The following is a 27,109-nucleotide window of genomic DNA, read 5'->3' on the forward strand; positions in this document are numbered from 1 at the left end:
ATGGTAAATATGTGGAGAAATAATGAACTATTTTAGGAAGCTGAGTAAAGAACTAACTTAAGTTTTCAAAGGTGAATCTGATGACTTTGTTAGGAATAGATTGAGGGTGCACATGAGCAGAAATAAGAGAACTTAGTAGCAATTCCAGTATTATAAGAGAGAGGAGTGTTTGCATAGTTTTTCTCCTTAAGAAATTGATGTCCCCTTAAGAAATGCTATGACATATATACATCAAAGATTATATGTCAAAGATCATTCGCAAGATCACCCAACATAGCAAGTGCACCTTGATCCATCTGAGCATGGAAGCAGTCCAGGGAGCTGTACAATCATCAACCCCCTGAAGGCTTTCATTAAGCTAATGATTATTCCTCTATGTTGCAGACATATCCTATGCCTTAATTTCACAATAATGCAATGGGAATAATGTTCAATATTTATGATAGGTTAAATATTTGTTGTGCATATTGTTTACTCATAGAACCAATACTGGTTCAATATCTTAGTTGATAATATAATAAAATTTGCCATAAAATACATATTTTAAGATTAATATTATATAAATTATTTCTAAGCTATTGTATAGATAGTAAATATATAAATAGACAGCATATATTCTTAAAATATAAAGGCAATAGAATGCTATTCTTTACTCTTTATGTTACTAAAATTACTGTAACTTCCTATGTATTCCTTTCTTAGTTAAATCACTCATATAAAATTGAGCAGAGAATTTACAAGAATCAATTGTCCTCTGATATCTCCCTCCAAATGAAGTAAATTTGAACTAACAGTGTTAAAATAATGACCATTTGAAGAGATCTTTTGATTCCTTTAAATAATACTCCAAATGTTAACCAAAAATTAAAAAAAAATTTTGGAATGATATGCATGAAATTGAATGTTTACTTTCTGATCACCTAAATTTCATAGGTTCACATCCATTCATTTTATTTTTTAAGTTGTGCTCTAATTTATTTTCTAAATACAGAGTGTTTTATTTTGCAGATTGTTGCATTGCGTGAACAAAATGTTCATATTCAAAGGAAAATGGCATCCAGTGAGGGCTCCGTAGAGTCAGAACATCTTGAAGGGATTGAGCCTGGCCAGAAAGTGCATGAAAAGGTAAGACAAACACGTTATGGTCTTTCCTGGAAGTGGTTGCTTGCTATGTCATGACAGTGAGATGAAATTGGAAATCAATTCAATAATTTCCCTTCAAATGTGTTGATTTATTCGTAAATTAGTCATGACAATTTTCTCATAATTTGTATTTTAAAAACATAAGTATATGTATATGTAGTAAAAATTACATCTGCATGTACACATATGTCTCTGTATGTGTGCATACATGTGCAACATGTGAGTATATTCGGGACTATTTTAAGTAAGAGTGCAATAGTTTTGATTTATAAGAGGTGTGATATATAGGTGATACCTAATCTGTGGTTCATTACTGCAAACACTTTTGGTTAATCTCTTAGCAGGCTTCATGTTTTAATCATTTTAGAAAGCCCAGAAATACTCTTGCTCATGAAAAATTATATAAAAACATTGAACTTTTAGGATTAAAAAGAAATGATGAATTCTCTTTGTGTGGGCTTACATCCAAGCAAAGGAAGCTAGCAGTCTGTTCGGCCACTGGTGGAAGAGTATTCCTCCTGTGCTAATCTCTCGTATCTAATACCAGAGGAAGGAAACGAATAACTTATTGGTAGGGAAAGCATCAAAAGAAAATTGCATACGAGTGTGCAAACCATGGAGTACGATTCTCAGGGGAATCTATCGGATATTTGTCCCTAAAAAGTTATCCCTTTATATAGTTGAGTTCCTACTTGTCAGCTTCATATGAAGCAGGAAACTAAATTGGTTCAATTGTGAATGTCAAGAGGTTCTAAAATAGAGAGATTGAGAGCCACACAGATCGCACTGCACTGCTTACAGAGACTAAATTGGGCACTTCCTCACTTACCCACATGAACCAAATGGGGATTTCTCGTGTTTCCTACTTCAAGCTAAAAGCAAAGGACAGCTATTAAGCTAATTTTCTGAGACTAAAAACAATTCTAGTATCTGAGATGCCATCTTTATAAAGACTTCACTATTTGCATTTCATCCATATATTTTATAAAAGCGTTAAGTATTTAAAATAAACTCTAATTTGACAGATAACTCCATGTGCTTTATTTAATATTATAATATAATGATTTATTTTTTTCCAGAAAAATATGCTTATATCAATTCAATGAATTGACAACTAAACTCTTAAGAACAATGCATTTGCATTGACAAATCAGTTTAGTGTGTAATTTTCTATGATGCCCCATTGTAATTATGTCATCATCTTGGTGGATTTCTATACTTATCCTCTGAGAATTCTGTAGACACTTTGACTGGGTGGGAAATGCCCTTTATGATCATCCAGGTTTTCTTTAGATGGCTACAGAATCTTTCTATAATGCTGCATCTGCTTTAGGAAGCACAGTGGTCCAGTGCAGTAAGCGTTGGTCTGCAGACTTGCAGTCTATTCTTGGGTGTGGGGTGGTGGTTCGGGGGATGAGGTTGCAGGGCTGAGGTAGTCTTCTTTCTAAAATATCTACAGCTCAAGGATCCCTGTAAAGCAGTTTTACTCTATTTTATAGATCTTTATGAATGAGAATTGATTAGAAGGCAGTTGGTGTGTTTCTTCTTATTCAATCTGGCATTTGGAGAATATTGTTACTAGTGGATATAAGGCAATATAAAAGACAATATATATCTTTCTTCTACATAGAAAGTGATCATATCCACTGAGCAACAACTAATTGACATCTAGAATATGTGTGGGTGGTGTGGTGGTGACGCTTTCGGCTGTAATCTGCAGATGGGACATTGGAAACCACTAGCGGCTCAATGGCAGGAAGACTGTGTTTCTCCCCTATACACAGTCACAGCCTCAGAAACCTGCAGGGTTCTCTGAGTCAGTGATAACTTGATGGCAGTGAGTTTGGTGTGTGTGTGTGTGTGTGTGTGTGTGTGTGTGTGTACGCGCCTGTATGTAAGTACATGTACAATTTCATATACATGCACAGTATATATCTTATACACACATGTGCATAGGTATGTATGTGTGTAGATACACTTTATTATACATTGAGGTGGTATAGAATTAAAGGCAGTTAATTTCAGACTGATTTTCAGAAGCTGGTTACAGATTTGAAGTGGAGGTATCTGCTGGGATCCAGAGATACAGTTGCGCACATGGGATAGTCTAAATAGTTGCTGGCCTATGGTCATTCTTTAATGTACTTTTTCTTCCATGTCTCAGTGGAGTATTTCAACCAGTATAGGTAAAAAATCTTGTGTTGTTGCTAACAGAATGCACTCTTTGTTGTAGATAAAGAGTAAATAAAGAGTTCAATTTCTGTGATTGCAGTTAAAAACCCTGACTTGCAGAGTGGTTTCTAAATACTATAGAACAATTATGTACATTTATTGCTTACCACAACTTATCTATCAGTTTACCGTAATGTGTTGGCTTATGTGTTACTGTCATGCTGCAAGTTTGTCACCTGTATTTCAAATACCATTAGGGTCACCCAGGGTGAAGGGGCTTCAATGGAACTTCCAGAATAAAAGACTACAAAGGAGGACGAGGCAAACTTTTTCTGAGTGATCAGCCACAGCAAATATTGTGAGTAGCAGCTGCAGATTGGCAGGCAGAGCGCTAGAGGAGGAGCTACTCATGTTGGAAGGCACTCAGCTGCTCATAGTAGAATGGAGCTCAGCGATGGGGGTGGAGTAAAGCTTTCTGCACCTTCTTTTGCTGACTGGGAATTATTGTTGGTTGGGTTCTAGTTCATACATGTATTCTTTATCCTAAACAACATGTGTTTACATACGTCTCTGCAGACAAGTTTATTCAGCTCTGCATGTATTCTAGTCTTTTTAGCATGCCCCCCAAAAGACCTGTCACAACAATGTATTTCCAGGGGATCTGCTGAGCTCATTACATTCATGTCATAGAAGCCAACTTTCTCTTTTTGGTGGGGATTCCAAAGGAGCAACCTTGATATATTTTCTTTAATAATTCAGAATAATCGTGAGGGCTTAATTGTGATGAAGTTTAAAGAAAATTGAAAACTCCATTGGCTAAAAAAGGCTGTGAAACAAATTCAAGGAACCTTTTCCCCCCATCATGATAGTGTACCCACTCCTTCCTTGAAGGTAGCAAGGGTCTATAAAAATGTCATTGTGAAACCTTACCTCATCCACTCCTCAGCAATGATCTTGTCCCTTCAGAATTATTTCTATTCTGAGAATTCCAAGAGTATTGAAGAGAAACACAGTTTGAGTCCCAACAACGTGCCTCAGTTCTGTTCTGATGTGATGAAAATCAAACAACACAGAATTCTTAAGGGAAAGCTTAGAGAGATGGAAATGTCAACCCAGAAGTGTATAGACCTAGACCTAGATGGAGGTTAAGTCAATAAAAATAGCTACAAATTACATATACTTTTAATAAAGGTTTTCTATAATTTTATAGTAATAGATGTTACTAACCCTTATTAAATAACATTGAACATGAACCTGTTACACTTTTTTTGGATTGCATTTATGCAATGAAGGATACCAGTGTCATCAATTGAAAAACAATATTAAAGGAAAAACACACACACACTCAAACCAAAAGAATGAAACAGAAAATTACAATTCCATTTAGTCAATTATGACTGATAGTGACCCTATAAACAGTGGTTCTCAACCTTCCTCATGCCGCGACCCTTTGATACAGTTTGTCCCTTTGATACAGTTCCTCTTGTTGTGGTGAACCCCCCCCCCAACCATAAAATTATTTTCGTTGCTACTTTATCACTTCAATTTTGCTACTGTTATGTATCAGGAGAACCATGTGAAATGGTCTTACTAACCCCCAAAAGGGTCGCGACCCACAGGTTGAGAAGCGCTGCTCTAGGTTTCCTAGGCTATAAATCTCTGCAGGAAAAGATAGTGTCGTCTTTCTCCTGCGGAGCAGCTGGTGGGTTTGAACTGCTCACTTAATTTTCAGCCATCTTCACCGGAACTCTTATACACAAATTTAAAACCAGAAAACCATTGTTTGACATCATAGACTGGGAATAAAGTGACTCATGTGGAGTAGTGAAAAGATCAGTCTTGTCTAGAGCAGTAAAATGACTTAAATTACACAGTCATGGTGGGTCATTAGCCAACAGGAGATGTTTTATGTCAGTGGCTGGAGAGCTGAACACAGACTGTTGATAAAAATAGTCTTATACAGCTTACTTTGTAGCCAGTCTTATTACTCACAGAAAAGACCTGTAATTATTACTGAGTCTTTAAAACAAAACAAAAAAGAAACAGATGAGTACAGCTGAAACAATTTAAAATATTTCGGTGTGAATGAAATCGAATCACTTGTTCCAGAAGAACATAAATATTCACCGGGAAATGAAAAAATTTCAGAGCACAATTTTTATCTCAAAGTCCAGAATGTAGGTCAATATATTTTTAATATTATTTTCTGAAAGTTTGTTTATTTGTATTTCTTTTTCTTCAACTAATTTGTGTAAAACATAATCTTTGCCAAATGTTTGTTTTGTGAAGATTATAATATTCCTGACAGGGAAATTCCCTGATCATGACTTGGTAAATTTCTGTTTTGTTGATGCTGCTGTTGTTTAAAGCCATGTGTTTTCAGTATAGATGTAAAGGAAGCCTGGCAAAATAAAGAGAAAAAATGATTTATATAGACTTTAATATAATTATGCGGGGCATATGTGTCCAAATGGGTTCTGAAGGTAGGATCGATGTTTCTTCATATTCACCTATTTTCATAGATCTTCACAATGTGATAGTGTGTACTACAACTGGAATATGCTAGTCAAGAAATCGAAAAAGGCTGAAAATATGGGTGGACAGCGTGTCTTCCGTGTTCATGACAGGGCTAATGTGCAAGCCTTGGTAACTTATGTGAGCCTCAGGTATCGGTAAAATAGCCATACTGAACTCATAGGATCATTGTACAGGAGAGAAGCTAACTGATGCAGTTATGGTTGCTGTGACTGACGTAGCTGTGGTTGCTGTGACTGACGTACTTGTGGTTGCTGTGACTGATGTAGCTATGGTTGCTGTGACTGACGTACTTGTGGTTGCTGTGACTGGTGTAGCTGTGGTTGCTGTGACTGACGTACTTGTGGTTGCTGTGACTGATGTAGCTATGGTTGCTGTGACTGATGTAGCTATGTTTGCTGTGACTGACATAGTTGTGGTGGTTGCTGTGACTGATGTAGTTGTGGTTGCTGTGACTGACGTAGTTGTGGTTGCTGTGACTGATGTAGTTATGGTTGCTGTGACTGCGGTAGTTATGGTTGCTGTGACTGATGTAGTTGTGGTTGCTGTGACTGATGTAGCTGTGGTTGCTGTGACTGACATAGTTGTGGTTGCTGTGACTGACGTAGCTGTGGTTGCTGTGACTGATGTAGTTGTGGTTGCTGTGACTGTAGTTGTGGTTGCTGTGACTGACGTAGCTGTGGTTGATGTGACTGACGTAGTTGTGGTTGCTGTGACTGATGTAGTTGTGGTTGCTGTGACTGACGCAGTTGTGGTTGCTGTGACTGACGTAGCTATGGTTGCTGTGACCGCTCTATCAAGTTAGGAGCCTTAGGACCCAAGGAGCCTGTGTTCTAAGAACCTACATCACTTCTGCCTTAACACTCTGCGAAGTGCATGTAAAGTTCCATTTTCTTACCAAACAGACTCTAGCCTCCCTCTATGGCTTTTGAACCTATTCCCAGAACCAATTTCCTATTGCTAGACTGTACATATCTTGGGAGAGGCCAAGGGATGGTTGATTACTGGAGTTATAAAAGTTTGAAATGCCACTTGGCTTGTACACATGTGTACAGGAAAAACAAATATGAACGGAACCAAGGCGGAGGAGAGGACAAGACGAAGCTATAGTAAAAGGTCCATGTCTGGAAAACTAATTTTGGATGAGGAACCTTACGGAGGCCAAGGTGTCTTATTAAGAACTGTACTAATGACCACTGTGTGTTTGTCAATGTGGAGCATAGCTGTGTATGTATTAATGACCATTATGAAGATTTATTTGTCAACATGCAGAATGACATACGTTAGCTTGATTTATAATTATAAGTATTTAGATTTGTGATATAGGAAGGCCTCTTTTTTCTTGCCCTGGGCTCTATACATGCTAGGACCCGACCACATGTTCCCCACTGGAAAAGATGCAATTTAACAGAAACTCTTTAGCATGTATGTGTATGTATGTGTGTATGTGACGTTCACAAAACAACAGTTACACTTTTGATTAAAGTTATCTGCTGTAATCCTCCTTATTCTATTTATTCTTTTTAATGCATGTTTCCCCACAACAAGGTTAAATGGGTCACAAATTCAATAAGAAAGGGAAAAAACCCTGTATCACATTAGTGTTAACTAAGGGAATAAGATCCATATAATTAATAAATTATATTAGCTAACTGAAATAATCAATTTCACCCTTTTAATACTGTACCTTCTTTTGTACTATTGTAGCATATGAAGCACACTATTTTAGAAAGTAATCATTTTGTTAGATGCTCATACAACTCTTATCACAATCCATACATCAATTCATTGTGTCAAGCATATTTGTACATTTTTGCCATCACCATTTTCAAAACATATTTTTTCTACTTGAGCCCTTGGTATCAGTTCCTCAATTTTCTTCTCCCTCTTCCACCATCCCTCTCTATGAACCCTTGAGAATTCATAAATTATTATTATTTTTTCATATCTTACACTGACTGATGTCTCACTGTACCCAATTTGCTGTTGTCCATCCCTCTGAGAGTGGGCAATAGGTAGATCATTGTGATTGGTTCCCGCTTTTTACCCTTCATCTTCCCCTTACCCTCCTGGTGTGACTACTATCCATATTGATCCCAAGGGGTTTATCTGTCCTGGATTCCCCTTGTTTCCAGTTCTTATCTGTACCTGTGTACATCCTCCGGTCTAGCCAGATTTGTAAAGTAGAATTGGGGCTATGACAGTGGGGGAGAGGAAGCATTAAGGAATTAGAGGAAAGTTGTATGTTTCCTCTGTACTATCATGCACTCTGACTGGCTCACCTCTTCCCCGTGACCCTTCTCTAAGGGGATGTTCAATTGCCTACAGATGGGCTTTGCGTCTCTACCCCACACTCCACTTTATTCACAATGGTATGATTTTTTGTTCTGGGTCTTTGATGCCTGATACCTGATCCTATTTACACCTCATGATCACACAGGCTGGTGTGCTTCTTCCATTTCGGCTTTGTTGCTTCTAAGCTAGATGGTTACTTGTTTGTCTTCAAGACTTTAAGACCCAAGATGCTATATCCTTTGATAGCCAAGTACCATTAGCTTTCTTCTCCATATTTGCTTATGCACCCACCTGCTTTATCTTCAGTGATCATGTGGGGAAAGTGAGCACCAAAGAATGTCAGATTATTAGAATGAAGTGTTCTTGCATAAGGGGGTACTTGAGTAGAGATGTCCCTCTGTGACCTTAATATTAAACCTATAAATATATGTACATATATCTATTTCCCTATCATCATATATAAGTATATTTACATAAGTGCATGCCTTTACTTAGGCCTCTATAAATTCCCATTGCCTCCTAGTTCTTTCCTCTATTTCCTTTGACTTTCCTCTTGTCCCATTACCATGCTAAGCCTTCATATGGGTTTCAGAATAAAAATTAATGCATTCTTATAGTATTAGATGGTTGAGAAATTGTGAACATCACTGAAATTGTATAAAAGTTTTGTATATGGGCACATATGTTGTTTTGTTTTTTTCACTTATATAGATTCAGTATGAGTTGGAATAACTCAATGGTAGTGAACTTGGTTTTGAAAGATGGATTCATCTCTTTTACAGACTTAAAGTTTTTGTAACAGATCATTTTTCTAGTTCGAGGTGCTATTAGGTGCTATTGCATTGGTTCCGGTTCATAGAGACCCCGTGTACCAAAGAAGGAACCATTGCCTGCTCCTGCACCATCCATCCCCAACATGTGTTGTTTGAGCCCGTTGTAGCCACTCAATGCGTCTCATTGAAGATCTAGTTAGAATGTCCGATATTTACCACACATTTGTAGAAGTAAATCTTTATTCAACCCTCCCAGCTATCAAGATTGACCCAGTTTTGATGATTTTGCCTCTTACGTATCTCAACCTATCAATTTCCCTTTTACTCCCTTTGGTTCCGGGCCTTACCATTTTTCACTAGACTGCTGTATTACTCTCATAACTGCCTTTTCTCTTCATAGTTTTCTCTGTTCCTCCAAGCTGGATCCTCACCATATTATTAAACTTCTACCATACAAAAGGGGGCATTTTGGTTCTGTGTGGAATGCTTGCATTCCATCTGAATGATCGGCGTGTATTTCCCAGACACTGTGTCTCATTCACAACCACCATGTGCCTCCCTGTGGAGGCTTGCATGTTGCCATGGTGTTGAAGTTCTATCAGTAGAACTTCCAGACTACGATGAGGCTTTCTACTCCGGTAAAAAGTTCCAGTCTGAGAAACCCATAGGGGAAGTGAGTTATACCTTGACTTATACGGTCTTCAGGAGTCAAAATCAACTTGATGGCAGTGAGTTTGGTTAGTTGTTTCTAATCTAAGGCAGATTATTGTCCTGGGTTCTGAAGAATTTGATATCATGAAGGTAGAGTGCACAGTTGGACAAGTGGTTAAGTTGTCTGCAGGAGGCTTTTCCCTGACTCGCAGAGATGCTGGAACTTGCAATGAAACAGAAAGATGGACTAGAAAGCAGGGGAATCACAGCCTGGTGGGGCCTGACCTTGAACCAGGGTCAGGCACAAGCCAGGATCAATCCAACGTTGAACGGTCATGTGTCAGGCCTAAAGATAGCTCCCAAGGTCGGAGGCAATTTGGTTCATTGAAAAGTCAGATGTGAGATGCAGACAAATATGATGAAGAAGAAAAGAGCCTTCCCACAATGTGCTTAAATAAGAACAAATCACACACCCTAGAAAACTTCTTTTATATGGTATTAAGCTGGGACCTGACCCAGAGGGTAGCAATCCACCTTAGAAGAACTCATCCTGGAGTAGATTATATCATACTAGATCACATCATGGAAGAATCCTGGCCCTGTCAAGTTGACATAAAACCTAAATATCACACAGAATATCATACTGGAGTACTTAATGATGTAGTGCCCGCTAAATGCAAGGTCAGCTGTTTGAAACCACCAGCTACTCCACAGGAGAAAGGTGGAGCTTTCTACTTCTTTCTACTTGCAGCAACTCCCTGTCCTATTCTGTATGGTCACTAGTAGTCAGAATTGACTCAGTGTCAGTGAGTTTGTTTGTTTGTTTGTTTGTTTGTTTTGGGGGGGTGTTATCACATGACTAAGAAGATAATCTTGACATCTACCTCTGAAAATTAGTCAAATCAATGGCTAAGAACAATTTCCTCATAGGTGTGGCAACAGGGACACATAGCATTTTGTCTAGTTGTGTCTGAGGTCCCCATGTGTTGTGGGCCAGATGAAGGGAGTTAACAGCAATAACCACACACTCCTCACCCCATTGGTTATCTACTTAAAGCAATAGCGACAGCATTATTCCCCTAGCAATTCATGGAAGTCTTCAGTTACGTCTTTGTTCCTCCAAAAGTATTTATGTTATAATTCCACAGTGTTTCCTCTGCCTAAACATTGATATTATCTTCTACTCGAGTGACCTAGGACTAAATTTTCTTTTAGCTTCAGTTGCCAGAAGCATAAGTAATTAAAATTCATTTTCCTCTATATAGATTTTTATTTATTAGAACTTATTGGATCTAGATTATCAAAGTAATGCTTTCAATTGTCAGTACGAACAACCAGAGAGTTATGTTGATGATTTCAGTGTTAGTTTTTAAATATGTTACCTAATTTCTTGTAATAGTTATTAAATGATTTTTGATAAAGTATTACTGATCAAATAGTTACTTTAGCTTTTCACACCACTAAAGGTAAAAGAAAGTGGCTGACTTTTCAGTGCCCACATAGCACTAGTGCCTTGGCATGTCACCTAAGCTCCTTGTTTAGCTGGCTGTCCGTTTTCCAACTTTCAAGCCTCTTTGCTTATCACCACTGTTTTGAATTTAGGGACATTGAATGAACTAAATCAGTTCTTCCATTTTTAATTTTGTTCTTCTTATTTCCTCTGTCTAATATTTGACATTAATAGTGCTTGTTATTTAAATGGAACAGAAGCATAATCATTTAAGCAACACTGTCATGTAAATGTGCAAGTGGAATAAAGTTAGATATCAAATTTCATTTGCATGATTTCTGCTCCTTAATTCTTGCCAGATAATTTTATAAAAGAATTATGGTCAGAAGATACTTAAAACGAACAATCAGTGGCAAGAAAAAAGTCTTGATCACACTGTCTACTAATTTACTTTCTAGATTATGCATTGTTTTCTTGTGGCTGAAGGACATTAATCTATAGTTTTGTCAAAGATAGAAAATATTATCTACCTTTACCAAAGTTAATTTTTTTTAGGTTTGCGCAATGGAATATTATGTTTCAGCCTACAGAATCAGTCACAGAAATAGCTACCTTGAGAATTAATGTAGCTGTATTCTCAATTGATTCTTCCTCAATGGAGACAATGGATTTTATTGAATTATTCTGTTATGCCATCTTATGAGATAGAATAATATAAAGGCATTACACAGTTTCACACAAAGCTTTTAAATATTTGTTTTGAAAATGTATTATATTACTATTGTAAAGACAATAAACATTATCAAAAATGCATTTACTTACCTATGTTAAATTCTGACTAAAAGCCATGGCAAGTATTAATCACTGTGTTTTATTCATTTTTATGTATCTTATTCCTGTATATTGACTATGGCCAACAATTATTCATATGAAAATTTAGTCTTTGTCAATTATAACTTACTGCATGCTTTATTGACTAAGTTTGAACTTATTTTCTATATCAGATATAATTATCACTTGCCTTTATTTATAGATTGATAAAACCAACAGAGCATTCCATCTATGTGTTAACCCTGTACAGTGTGTTCTGATCACTAATAATAACAGGTGAAGTCATATAAGACCCCCTTCTTTGTTTATTCTTCAATAGAATTTGAAAGCGGTGAAATACCCAGAATAATGGAATTTCTGAATTTGTAGTTTCAGTGTTGGAACACTTCCGAGAAAAGAGAAGGGTCCGTGTTTACCCTCAGTCTGTGTGGGTGGAGTGGATCAGAGGGAGATCACCGATAAGGAGAAAGTTCTAAAGAGCAAGATTTGGATGGCTCATCCATATACCCATGAAAATATCTCATTTCAGTTTAGAAGAGAAGCTTCAAAATCTGAAATAAGACTCAGGGTCTTCTATGTGAAGTGATAAAATTTAAAAAATTTAAAATTTCCCAATATTGTATGTTCCTTCAAAGCACGTCATCTCTGAGGGCAATGCCTAGATTGCCATGCTCTAACTAGGATTTTACTAGATGAGAAATTAAAATCAATTTGACTCCTCTTTCTTTAATTAAATATTTGGTATCATTTTTTTAAACTGTCATACTTGATGGAAGGAGAAGAAATATATTTTTGTGCAAACAAGAACTTTTAAAGGATTTTCAGAATGAGTCCCTATAGTTTGACAGTTTGTTCATTAATCTGTGTTCTGTTCTGCTGCAGAATTAGAGCTGGAATCAACACGATGGCAAAGGGTTGGTTAAACTCTACATTACGCAATGTGCCTCCCTGGGAATGCAGAGATTAACAGATTATTTTCCTTCCTTTTGTATTGGTTTTATTGATCTGTTAAGCCAAACTAGGATATTTTTTTATGATTATCATGAAGATATTCCTCAATGGACCCAATTTTAATTTCTCCTCGGGTAGGGTTTTTCCAGCTCAAAACGTCCTATTAAGCATTTATGACACAGGCAGATATTAGAATATTCACAGATCTCATCCACATCCCCTCAAATGAGAATTTGTATGGTGAGCAAATTAGGAAATGCTGTGCTGTAGACATTTAAATTGGCACCTTTTCTATTATTTTTCTGACAAGGTTTTCATGCTCCCAAAGATAGCACAGTATGCAGTGCTTCTTAAACTTTCATAAACACAATCCCTTATGCCCAGAGAAGAACACATCCCATAATCAGTATTCTGCAGGACTCCGCTTAAGTCGGGTTCTGTCCTTTTACACTAAGGCAACCTTCTCTTTAAATCTGTCTTGAAACCTCATTAACAGAGGAGTTGTATGCCAATAAGAACACCATAAGCTACTGTAAAAAGCCTTTTTACAATTTTCCAAAAGAGCTTTTCATAAGCTTCTTCATTTGATCTCAGTAACAACCAAGTGAATTTTGTAAATCAATGATTATAGACTCAATGTGATATAGCTAGTGAGCAGATGGGGTTAAGATAAATAGTATTATAAATATACAAAAATTAAAAGTGAAGTGTGGATGAAAAAGAAAGGTACCGTATATATTTTCTGATTTCATGAATTGCGGAATAGAAAATTATTACTTAAAAGTAGTCAAAACCCATATATTTGTCCAAGGAGATCGAAGAGTTTATTATTTTGAACATGCAAACAAAATTATTCAAAAATAAGCCTTACAAAAGAGAACTTTGCTGTATTTATGTTGATATAGTTAGCACATCTTTAGTCAAATATATACCTCATCTTCAATCATTCTCTCTCTCTCTCTCTCTCTCTCTCTCTCTCTCTCTCTCTCTCTCTCTCTCTCTCTCTCTCTCTCTCTCTATTCCATTCCTGTAACATGAAAATCTGTCCAATTTAAAATTTGTGGGGGAAAGTTTCTAGATCTTATTTCTACCACCAGCTATTATCTGTTTGTTTGGGGTTTTTCTCGCTCAATTTTTACAACAAAGATATCCTAATGGGTTGTCTACTTGGTCTTTTACTTCCTTTCTGTTCTTTAAAAAAAAACCTAGTCAGGCTTTTGCCTTACTGCTCTGTAGAAACTGATGTTGTTACCATCATCTTTAAGGTCATATGGCTGAATTATATGGCCACATCGCAGCCATGGTTGGATTTACTCAGCATCAGCACCTGCCATGGCTCACCACGCTGTCGTCCTTGATACTTCATCTTCACTGGCGTTGTAGGAAACCATACCCCATGGTGGCCCTTTTCAGTTGTTTGTTTGTTTGTTTTCCTTTCTTGGATCATGCTCTTCCTCCCAATGTCTTAATACTGTAATACTCGAGTATTCAGTACTCTCTCCCCTTTCTACCTTCACTCTCTTAGTGACCTCGGTCAATCTTATAACAATTAAATACCATCATATCATAATAGCTTAATCTCAGGCCCTACAATCATCTACCAAATGCTCCGTTCAACCTGCTTCTGTACATATAGAGTGCACACTGAGCTGGGACTGGCATCTTTTGAGAATTAGAACAGGAATCACTAGTTAGAACTATTACCTTCCGATTAGGTTCTTGTTAGCTCTTGGAGCGTTTTATGTTCTAATCATTTATGGTGGCCAGTTTATCCGTCTAAAACAGCATTGAACTTCACCCCGGAAAGGAAAAACATCTGAGTTTCTTTTCTCCTTTAAACTTCACTATTCGAATAAATTTGAATTACTGCTCCACCTCCACCCTTCCCTCTCTTAAATGAATGGACCATGAAAGAGACCATTTCACGTCATGGTTTCATTAACTATTCTTCCAGTAGAGCAGGGCTGGGGTATCTTTTTTCTGCCAAAGGTCATTTGGAGATTCATAACATCATCCACCGGTCATACAAAATTATCAAATTAAACATTCGCCTGTTAGGGGCCCTGGTGCTACAGTGTTTACGCGCTGGGCTGTGATCTGCCTGGTTGGTAGTTTGAAACCACCAAAAACTCAGCAGGAGAAAGACAGGGCTTCAACTCCCATAAGTTACAGCCTTGGGTCACTATGAGTCAGTATTGGCTCATGGCCGTAAGGAAAAAAAAAAAAAGATCAAACATTTAATTAACTCCCCCCCTTATGTATTCCCTTTAACTGCTTCTTTTTGATGAGGCATTATGTTAGCTGGTGTTGATGATTTTGCAGTTCTTATATTGCTCTTCGGGCCACATATTCCCCACTCATGTTTTAGAGCATTAGTTACTGACTTGCCCTACATGGATGGGCTTCAACCAATCCAGGTACCATGTTTCCAAACTCCTTTCATTTGGATTATTTATTGTTCATCTCAGAACTCATCTCACTCATTAATTGAAACAAATATTCAGCAAATGCATTATTTTGTATAGTGTCTGTGGATTATGCTGTAAAGTCACTAGATATAAGTAAAATTAAAAATATCTATTCAATCAAACAAATTATATCTCATAACCACCAGCTTCCAGGCATCAATGAGTATATCATAAACAACATAAATGAAGGCTAAAATTTACTAATTTTCAATAGGCTGGCAGACTGGAGCAATATATATTGGATGCATAAATTACCTGATAAGCTGTAACATAGTACGTATATTGACAAAAGTTGGAAAATTGTCAGTTGATCAGGAATTATTGAGAGGGCTAGAAATGGGGATAAGTTGTATATTATGTAGAGACTGAGGTTAGCCTAACAAGTCATTGAAGATGTTAATTTATTAGCTTATTAAACACACACACACAACTAACTGAAGTTGAATGATGCTAACTCAAGGCAACCCCTATTAAGACAAGTAGAACTGCCCCTGCGAGTTGCTGAGAGTGTAATTCTGTACCTGAGGAGAATACCATAGGAATCCTCCATACACTGACTATTCCCCAGTACACTCACAAAAGCAGCTTACACCTTCATGTTGACATCTAATAACATTGCAAAGGTAAGGTTTCCAAAATCAAGTGTCTGATTTTAGCTGGTCTTAATCTCAAATCCTCTACTCCTGCAGATTTATCTTTTTTCATAAATGGCAGTCCATATTTCTAACTGTGAAAAACATCACATTCTTTAAAAGGCAAGTTTAATAAATAAATTTCAACTAATAAATAAATTGTAATAGCACTGGATTTCCCCTTAATTGATTCATTTGTTATTGAGGTAAAGGGCCAAAATTTATTTTAAAGGTAAATAAAAGCAACAATGATATGAAAATTTTTTCTAACATATGAATCAGCTTATTTTTATCTTTGTATTTAGAAGTTATGAAAACACATATGAAGCTCCCATAAAATAGATTTAGGGAGTTGAAAAAACAAAATAGGACACATTTGCTAGACATAAAAACTCATTAACACTTCAGAAATAAAATCGTTGAGTTAAAAATTTTTAAATGCATATTTCCAAAGTCTAGCATAGTGCAGAATGCAGTCTGCTGCTTAAAAAGAAAAAAATCAAGAAATTAACATTTTTAAAGTGATTATTTTAATTACCTGATTGCTGTTTACATTTAGTTTAAATTTCTGCTACCTTGAGCCCAATTTAGAATAAGGTTTTAATGGACTTCAGGTGCACAGATTTAGAAAAAAAAAACAGCAGCACATATTTCTAATTTGAAAATCAACATCATTCTGTGCACTGAGCAAATATTTGTTGAACACAGACAGCCCTATGTGTGAAGTGTCAGACCACTTGATACCGAAGGTCACCATGAAGTTCAAGCCCCTTCATGACCTTGGACCACTGGAAAAATTGAAAATTTCCCTTTAGTGCTTCCTCACATGTACACAGGAAGATCATGTCATCCACACCTTCCAAGGACATGCAGCAGAAATATAAGTTGGCCCATCATTCCCATCACAAGGACAATGAGGTCCAGGTGGTTTGAAGGCACTACAAAGGCCAGTCAATCAGCAAGGTCATCCAGGTGTACAGAAAGAAGCCTGTCCTCTACACAGAGTGGGAGTGGGTGCAGTATGAGAAAGCCGATGGCACCACTGTCCACGCGGGCATTCCCCTGAACAAGGCGGTCATCACCAAGCTGAAGTTGGACAACGATCAGGAAAAAAAAAATGCTCGAAAGCAAAGCCAAATCTCAACAGGCTGGAAAAGAGAAAGGCAAATGCAAGGGACAACCTACTGAGAAAATGCAGAAATGAACGTAGTCTGCTGTGGAAAAACAGTTGAGTGATAGATGTCTAGACTCAGAAGTGTTTTCTTGGGAACTTCTCTCAAGAGGTGTCTAGAACATTTCATTTCCCTCTTTTTCTATGATGGATGCATGGTCTGTAATTCTTGTTTCAGGAGAAACAGGCCTCTAACAACCAAAAGGTCAGTAGGTGCAATTGTATGGTTATAATATATAAAGATCATAGTAAAGTCATAGAAATTAGTAGAGTGAAATAAAAAGAGTCAGACAGATTTTATGGTAGCATGCTCACTTCATTCCCTCTTGATGGTCTTCCTGGCGGTGGGAGAAGAGAGAGAGGAGAGTGATTCTTTACTGTCTTGGGATATTTATAGGTAGCCATAAGACATGAATCTTCAGTAGTTACATACTTTACAAGGTGGATGCTAACTACAGTAAGGTCCCTGAGCTCACAGGTGAAGAAACTAAGACCTTCACTGGGGGAAGGTATGAGGTGGGCTGGGTGACACAGAGGGAGGAGATAACAAAAAGTTGTCTGCTTCTATATGGAGATAAAAGCAACCATGTGCTCACTTTAAGGCAGCATAGCTGTTAGGGAACAGAGTGTGGGAATGATACTTAAAACAGGATAATGTACTTGGACTTTATCTCTAACTTACCAGAGTGGTGGCTTTCCTCCCATGGAATACCAACTTTCCAGATTCCCTCTGCTATAAGTTAGGAAATATAGTCCTAGTCACATTTCCCTCAGTGTTAGTTTCCTACACTCTTGTCTTTTCCATTTTGGTTAATTTTATAAATAAAAATTGGAATGTTTCCTCATTGCAAACACTCATATACATATACACATTTGTGACTTTCTATTTTTATAGATATGCATGCATGCATATCCTACATACTTGTCATTAACCTGCAGCATGTGTATAGTTTTACTCTATAAATATGCCTGCTCTGACTAGAGAAATTTCATGGTGAAAGATAGAAAGAACTGGACTGGGGATTTGAAGTTTTGTATCTTAACTAAGGGACTCTGGTGGCACTACCAGACATGCATTCTGCTCCTAACCACTAAGTTGTTGGTTCAAACCCACCAGCCACTCATGGGAAAACAAGACTATTTGTTTGCCCCTGTAAAGATTTAAACCCAATATAGGGTCACTATGAATCAAAATCAACTCAACATCAGTAGTTTTTTATTTGAATATCTTAAATTGTTGTTATGAGTCAAATGGTTGACTCATAGCAAACTTAAGTACAAGAGAGTGAATCCCTACCCAGTGCAGCACCATTCTCGCAGTAGTGATGTGGGAGCCCATTGTCGCAGTCACTTGGTTGAATGATCCCATTGAGAGCATTCCTCTTTTTCAACAGTTCTCTATTATAACAAGCAAGATATCCATTTTCAGAGACTTCTCTCTGCCGATAACTTGGTCATGTACTTATGACAGTCTCGCCATCATGGTTTTAATAAACATTCCGCCTTTGTTCTTCTGGAAGTCCGTGGTATTTCCAGTATTCTCCATCATCCTAAATCGATTGTATCAGTCCTTCTCTGATCTTCAGCATTCATTGTCTACTTTTCACATACACTCAGTTAACACTTTATAGTTGACTTTTGCAGATAGCCCAATGCAATATTTCCTTTTAGTTCTTGACTATGTTTCCTTCAATATTGATTCTATATCCAAGTCAAATGAGATCCTTGACAATTTTAAACTTTCCTCTGTTTATCATGAAGTTGCCTGTTGGTTTAGTTGTGAGAATTTTGGTTTTATTAACATTGAATTGTAGTCTATACTGAAGGCTTCAGTCTTTGATCTTCAGCAGCAAGTAAGGTTGTTATGTGCATATGACAAATAATCAATGAGCTTTCCTCCAATCTTGATGCAGCTTTCTTGTGCGCATAGTCTAGCATCTTGGGTGTTTTGTTCAGCATAAGCATAAGACACGCATGTAATATCCCCTGGTTCTGTTGGAACAACTGCCCTTTAGGTTATGCACACTTAATAAGTGTTCTAGAATGTTAACTCTTTGCAATGTTCCCATAGTTTAAGATACACATAATCAGATGTCATAGCATAGTTAAAACACAAGTAAACATTGTTCTGGTATTTTCTACTTTTTGTTAAAATCCATGTGATATAAGCAATGACCTGACTCCTTCCACATCCTTTTCTGAATTCAGTTTGAATTTTTGGTAGCTCCTTATTATCAATGTGCTACTGCGAGAGTTCTCGAGCAATATTTTACCTTCATGTGATATTAATATTGTTTAATACTTTCTGTATTCTTGGGGACAACCTTTCTTTATAATGGACACAGATATGGATCTCTTTCGGTCTGTTGGCTTGGTAGTTGTCTTCCAACTATCTAGGCAAAAATGAATGAGAAACTCCAGGGTTATATCAGTTTGTTGAAACATTTCAACGGGTTTTCTGTAAATTCCTGGAGCTTTGTTTTTCATTAAGATCTTCAGTGTTACTTGAAGTTCCTCCTTCAGGACCATCAGTTCTTGATTATATTCTGCCTTTTGAAATGGTTGCCCTTTGAAAGTGAGTATATCCCAATTCTTTTTGGTACAAACACACACATACACACTGAGAGCGAGAGTGCGCGCGCATGCGAGAGAGAGTGAGAGAGAGAAAGAAGAGAGAGAGAGAGAGAGAGAGAGAGAGAGAGAGAGAGAGAGAGAGAAACACACGTTTACACACAGAGAGGAAAACACACACATAAAAGAACTTCACTGCTATGGCACAGTTTCTGACTTATAGTGACCCCATCACACAAGTAGAGCTGCCCCCATGGGTGTCCAAGGCTGCAGTCTTTACAGGAGCAGAGGGAATGCACGTGACCTTGTCTTAGCGCTCTCATCTTGAGATGTGTTCAGTGTATTTTGTCCTATAGGTTTAGGTCTTTGTATATTTTATTATAATAAATTACATTTTCCTTCTCAAGCTGCCCTTTGGAATTCTCGATTCAGTGTTTTACTTCATCATTTCATCCATTTTCTTTAGCTGCTCTATGCATAACAAGTATAAGAGAAAGTTTCATAGTCTCTTCTAATATCCACTTTAGTCTGTTCTTTCTTTCCGTCTTTTTAATGTCTCTTTGCTGTCTCCAGGTATAATACTCTCGATATCATCCCACAAGTTGTCAAGTGTTGTGCCATTGGTGCTCAGTCTGTTAAACCTATTCTTGGTGTGTCTAAATGCACTTGGGATAAACTCAAGGTCATATTTGGGCACTTATAGAATTGTTGCAATTGTTTCAGCTTTAACCTGAACTTGCATCCGAGCAATTGGTGACCTGGTCTTGTTTTGGTTGATGATGTCGCATTGTTTTACTATCTCTAGATCAGAGGCTCTCAGTCTTCCTAATGCTGTGAACCTTTAATAGAGTTAATACAGTACCTCATGTTGTGGAATTATTTTTGTTGCTACTTCATAACTATAATTTTGCTACTGTTATGAATTGGGCAACTCCTGTGAAAGATTACTTTAACCCCCCCACGGGGGGTCGTGACCCACAGGTTGAAAACTGCTGCTCTAGATGAAGTTAATTTGATTCCTGTGCGTTCCCTCTTGTGAGATCCTTGTGCATAGCCACTGTTTATGTTGTAATGAAGAATTAATTGGTCTTTCAAAATTCTCTCATGTCATCTCCATTTTGCTTCTGTCACCAAGGACATATTTTCCACCCTCTGATTCTCTTCTTTGTTTCCAACATCCATGTATCAATTGCAAGAAATGATTAATTCATTTTGTTTGCATGTTGATTGGTTTCTGAAGAAAAAGGTGAGTATAATTCATCAATCTCTTTATCATTAACTTTAGTGATGGGTGCCTAACTGTGAATAATAATTTTATAAACGGGTCATCTTTTAGGCTTGTTATCACAAAACTGCATTGTACTTCATGATATATCTAGAAATATTCTTTTTACGATGAATGTAAAATCATTGTTCTTCAATTTTTCATGCTTGGCATACTAAACCATATGTTTGCCAGACTCATAATTACCAATACCAGTCAATACTAGCTCACTAATGCCTATGGTTACCTATCTTTTTAAATATCTATACAAAGTTCTATAACAGCTTTATTCATAGTAGCCAAAGACGAAAGCCAATTATCCATCCACTGGGGAATAAACAAACTGTGGTGTAGCCCACGCAATACAATACTGATGGAGCACGCAATACAATACTGGTGGAGCACGCAATACAATACTGGTGAAGCATGCAATACAATACTGGTGAAACAGTCCAGAAGGAGCCGACTACTGATATATGCAGTCAGAGGAATATCTCACAAGCTTCTTATATGAAAAGACACAGAGCACACATATGTCTTTTGTTTTTGTTGAAATTTTGTTAAAATTGGTGAAAAGGTAAAACTATAGTGACACACAGCAGTTACATAAATGGCTGTTAACAAGAGCAAGATACTGCATGTAAAGGAGAAGAAGGCACTGTTTTAGGTGATGGGATAGTTCTCCACCAGGATTGTAATGGTGGCAATCATATGACTTTATAAAGGACAAAATTGAAGTATTTACTGAACATTGGTTGATCTCTTTATATATTAAAGAATACCTTAGAGCTTATAAACAGAGGGGAGACTAAGGAAATATACCAAAATGTAATAGTGCAACAAGATATTCTTTATATGTTGATGTTTCAGTTATTTCACAAGGCAAAGGTATTGTTTTAAATTCAATAAGCTATACATTTTTATTGTTGAAAAGCACTGGCTGCCCTGAGGGGCAAAGACTGGGCTTTCTGTTCCCATTCAAGACATTCAGCCTTGGAAATCCGAAGGGTCAGTTCTACTCTGCCCTCAGCATCATTGAATTGATGGCAGTGGGCTTGGGGTTTTGATTTTGTTTTCTAGTTTTATAGTTGATTTCATGCTTATAAATTACTCAATGCATTGTTTTTATTTCCCATATGAATGGGAAAGTTGTACCTGAAGTATGACAATCTGAAACAAGTGAGTGGGGTTGCCTTAAGTAGGGCCATCTCTGTTTACCTAAGGTAATTTCATTACGCAATGAAGTAAAATGCCTAACCAGAACATTCAAAGTGTAGTTCAAAAAGATAGAGGTAGGTATAAGAATGAAATGTGCAAACAGCTGAAGTTACAAAACCGAAAAAGAACAAGCTCAGAATATCTGAAACTGAAAGACGGAAGAAAAATTTTCAAGTTGCACAATTGAAAGAATCTGTGGGGAAAATATTGACTGATTTAAGAAGCATCGAAAGAGGATGGAAGGCATATGCAGAATGATTGGAACATAAAGAGCTGACTCACCGTGACACTATCGCACAGGGTAGAACTGTCCCTGTGAACTCCTGAGACTGTCATGGTTTAAGGTAGTAGGAAGCCCATCTTTCTCCTGAGGAGTAGCTGGTGGTTACGAACTGCTGACCTCACTGATCACAGCCCAGTTCGTAAGCACCATGATGCAAGGACAAAAAGAACTCATCCACAATCAGTCATTTGAAGAGGTAACACATGATGAAGATCCAATGGTACAGAAAGAGGTCCAAGCTACACTGACAGATTAGCTAAAAACAAAACTCCAAGAATTAACAGAATACAAATGAAAATGTTTCAATATTCTGATAAAGCACTGGAAGCCCACACTCACCTATATCATGAAATTTTGAAGCTAGCCACCTGAAAAACTGACTTAAAGAAATCCATATCTATACATATTCCAAAGAAAGGTGACTGTGATGGTTAGGGATCATGTCGTCTAGACACTACTAGGTAAGGGTAGGAGCAAAACAGAGCTCAACCTGTCAATTGTGTGGCAGCCTAATGACACCTCCTTGGTATTATAAGCTTTTGTATATAACAGAAAGATACTGAGTAGAGCCGATTCATCTTTGGCCCTTTTGCCTTCCTCTGGAGCTGGATTTTGAGTCTGGATATTCGATGTCCTGTTGGTTTGATTAAAAATCCTAGGAGCTGTGAATAATCTATTGGATTTCTTTGGCAGATGTAGGACTTCTATATCCACCAAACTGTGCACCCTGCTGTCTCTATTGGGTCATCCAGTTTCCTGTGTATCAGCTTCCACAAGTCAGGCCTGACTTGTAGCAGACCGGCCTTATTTATTCCTACAACTGTGTAAGCTATTTCTTGAAATAAATTTCTTTCTTTTTACAACACATACAAGTGTCAATGGTTTTGCTTCTCTAAAGAACTCAACCTACACAGCAGAAATTATTGAAGAATCTCATTCATATTGCATGCAAATAAAAGTTTGCTGAGGATCATGACACAACAGTTGTGTCGGGGTAGGCTGGTGTGCTTCTTCCATGTGGGCTTAGTTGTTTCTTAGCTAGATAGCTGTCTGATTGTCTTCAAGTCTTTAAGACCCCAGATGCTATATCATTTGATAGCCATGCACCATCAGCTTTCTTCACAACTTTTGCTTATGTACCCACTTTGTCCTCGGTGATCGAGTTGGGAGAGGCCGGTGTGCTTCTTTCATGTGGGTTTTGTTGTCTTTCAGCTAGATGGCTGCTTGTTTATCTTCAGGTCTTTAAGACTTCAGGTGCTATATCTTTTGGTAGCCGGGCACCATCAACTTTCTTCACCACATTTGCTTGTGCACCCATTGTCATCAGCAATCGTTCCAGGCAGGTGAGCATCTCAGACTGCCGAATTGTTAGAACAAAGTGCTCTTGTGTTGAGGGAGTACTTGAGCAGGGGCCCACTATCCATCTGTTTCCTTAATACTAAACCTTTAAAAATATGTACATAGATCTATTTCCCCCTCGTTGTATGTAAATATATTTACATCTTTATATGCCTCTATTTAAATCTCTATGACTACCCTTTGCCTCCTAGTTCTTTCCTCTGTTTATTTGTACTTTCCTCTTGTCCCACTATCATGTTCTGCCTTCATTTGGGTTTTAGGAATTCCTCTTGGTTCCACTGTCCTTGATCCAGCCCTGCCAGACCTCCCTTACCCTCCTTGACACTGATTTTGGATCATTTGTTATTCCCTTGTCTCTGGGCTTGTTAATACCCTCTTTCTTTCCCCTGCTTCCCCTCCCCCCTGTCCTCCCGGAACTGTCATCCCATTATTCTCTCTTCTGGCTTGTTTATTCCACTTATCCCTTCCAGATAGACATGCTATGTACCAGGTAGACAAGACTGAGTACCACGAAGCAATAGTAGAAAGTAAAACAATAGCTACAACAACAACAGCACACACACACACACATACACATAAACGTTTGAATAGTTCAGGGTCTGTTTGTTTTCCTTCACCGGTGCTTTCCAGTCAAGTCTGATAGGGTGCCATGCCCTGGCACCGCCTCTATACCTGGGGACCTCATTGCTCTGCTTCCCCTGCTGTTCTGCTGCATGTCCCCAGAGGCTGGCTTCAGTGTGGAGAGCTCATGGAGGGCACAGTCCTGCTGTGGAGATGTCACTTACTGAGCGAAAACTAAAAATTAGTTATACTGAACTTTATGTCATGTAAAACTATTTATACATTTAACAGAGAATAAAACAATTTATAATCATTAGGCAGCAATAGATAACTTTGAGAACTGAATTTGGGAAAAAGGCTAGAGCCAATCACTAGTCAATCATTACCCCAACTCTTCCATAATTGAGATTTGGTTTTGCAATGCAGTCAGAACTCCTATGTGAAGGAGTTTCAAATAGTATGGGGAACAAATGAATAAAAGATAATTTATTTCATAAAGTTTTTAATAATCATTTTATTGAGGGTTCCTGCAGTTCTTATGACCTTCCATACATCATTTGTTTCAAGCATATGTGTACCTATGCTGCCATCATCATTTTCTAAACATTTACTTTCTACTTGAGCCCTTGGAATCAGCTCCCCTTGATCCCATCCCCTCCCCTCATGACTCTTGATATGGTATAAATTATTAATGTTTTCATGTCTTACGTAGACCACTGTCTCCTTCCTCCCACATTTCTGTTGTTCAGCCCCTTGGGGGCGTGGGGGTTCTTTGTCCGTCATTGAGACAGGCTCCTCCTTCCTCCACTCCAACCTGCCTTCTCCCTGCCATCTTGGTACCCCTAAGATCAAAGCCCCCTTTGTATGCCTGCTGTCCTATAGATTATAACAGAGTTCAGAGATCCTGATCAGAGAATGTCACATCGCAAATGAGTATCTCACTCCTGTTGTATACAATGTATTTTTGTTCTGTATTTATTTATTTTTAAATGAATTTGAAGGTCATAAAAGATTCTAAGTCCATGTTAGTTATACTTTTCCATCTTTTTGAGCATTCAGACAAGTATTTATATCTGAGAGGTAAGTAACCTGGAGGGGTTTTTTTCCATGAAGCAATTATCATTGTATTTTTTTTTCTTGTTAGACACTCTTTTTTTTGTTCTCCCCACCTCCCTGCCTCCACCCTTCTTTTTTCTCTGTTCCTATTCCTGTCCCCGATGTCTTCTTAGTCACTAGAGTCTTGTATATTAGTGTTATAACCACATTTATTCTTCTTTGGGTTTTTTTTCTTAAAACAATAGTGATATTAAATGTTTATCTTTGTAAGACTGACTGCTAAACATTCTGATCTCTAGTTTTCTCCACACCTTGTGGTGTTTTAGAGCGTTATCCTTTTATTAAATTGATGTATATAATTCCGAGGTATAAATACACCAGAGCTTGTTTATCCATCCCTCTATAGTTGGTGGTTTTGTTTCCATGTTATGGCCACTGTGGAAATTGCTGCAATACTCAAAGGCGTATATGTATCAGTTTATGTTATATTCTCAAATTCCTTTGGGTCTATGCCCAGTTGAGACATTGCTAGAACATAAGAACATAAGGTACTTAGCTTTGCATTTGTTTAAGGAAATGCGATACTGAGTTCCATAAAGTCTGTGCAATTCAACAGTCCCACAAACAATGTAAAAGACGACATGGAAGAAGCACACCAGCCTGTGTGATCACGAGGTGTCAAAGGGAGCAGGTATCAGACATCAAAGAACAAAAAAATCATATCATTGTGTGTTCATCTCCATGAAAGATCGCTGAAGACAAATGGATGTATAAGTAAATATGGCGAAGAAAGCTGATGGTGCCCAGCTATCAAAAGATATAGCCTCTGGGGTCTTAAAGGATTGAAGGTAAACAAGCAGCCATTTATCTCTGAAACAATAAAGCCCACATGGAAGAAGTTCTCTCCAGAATTTCTCCAGTATTTGTTATTTCCTGTTATATTGAATTTTGCAAATCTGATGGTGTGAGGTAAATCTCATTTTAGTTTTATTTGTATCTGTTTTATTGCTAAGGACCTCAAACATTTCTTCATTGGGTGTTAGCAAGCTGCACATTGCCTATTTGATAAATAGCCTATTCATATCTTGTACCCATTTTTTTTCACTTTTAATAAATTTTTATTTTATTATTTTTTTAAACAATTTATTGGGGCTCATACAATTCTTATCACAGTTCATACATATACATACATCAATTGTATAAAGCACATCTGTACAGTCTTTGCCCTAATCATTTTTTTCTCCTCTTTTCTTTTTTTACATTTTATTAGGGACTCCAACAACTCTTACCACAATCCATACATATACATACATCAATTGTATAAAGCACATCCATACATTCCCTGCCCCAATCATTCTCAAGGCATTTGCTCTCCACTTAAGCCCCTTGCATCAGGTCCTCTTTTTTTTCCCCCCCTCCCTCCCCTTTCCCCCCTCCCTCATATGCCCTTGGTAATTTATACCTCGTTATTTTGTCATATCTTGTACCCATTTTTATTGGATTATTTTTTGCTTTTCTTGTTAAGATGTTTTCTATTGATTTTGCAGATTAGCCTTTTATCTGAGGTACCATTATTGAATTTTTCTGTGCATCCTCTGTTTACTTTTTGATGAAATCTTTTGTTCTACATAAATGTCATATACTTAGTAGGTCCCAGTGCTTATTTTGTCTTGTATAGTGTTGCTATTTTTCATTATATTTTGTAATGTCTTTATGCCTAATATT

At 37.4% G+C, this 27,109-nt stretch overlaps 1 protein-coding gene across 7 annotated transcripts in view; it reads left to right on the forward strand.

The window, feature by feature from the left end:
- The window catches only part of PPFIA2 (PPFI scaffold protein A2), a 490,478-nt gene that overhangs the window by 335,234 nt on the left and 128,135 nt on the right, over positions 1 to 27,109 (forward strand). For all 7 annotated transcript variants that reach the window (XM_075552747.1, XM_075552748.1, XM_075552744.1 and 4 more), the window contains one exon: positions 1,009 to 1,125. In XM_075552747.1, the coding sequence (XP_075408862.1) occupies positions 1,009 to 1,125 (117 nt within the window). The remainder of the gene's footprint in view (positions 1 to 1,008; positions 1,126 to 27,109) is intronic.

Source organism: Tenrec ecaudatus, chromosome 6 (assembly GCF_050624435.1).
Source record: "Tenrec ecaudatus isolate mTenEca1 chromosome 6, mTenEca1.hap1, whole genome shotgun sequence".
Classification (NCBI taxonomy): Eukaryota; Metazoa; Chordata; class Mammalia; order Afrosoricida; family Tenrecidae; genus Tenrec; species Tenrec ecaudatus.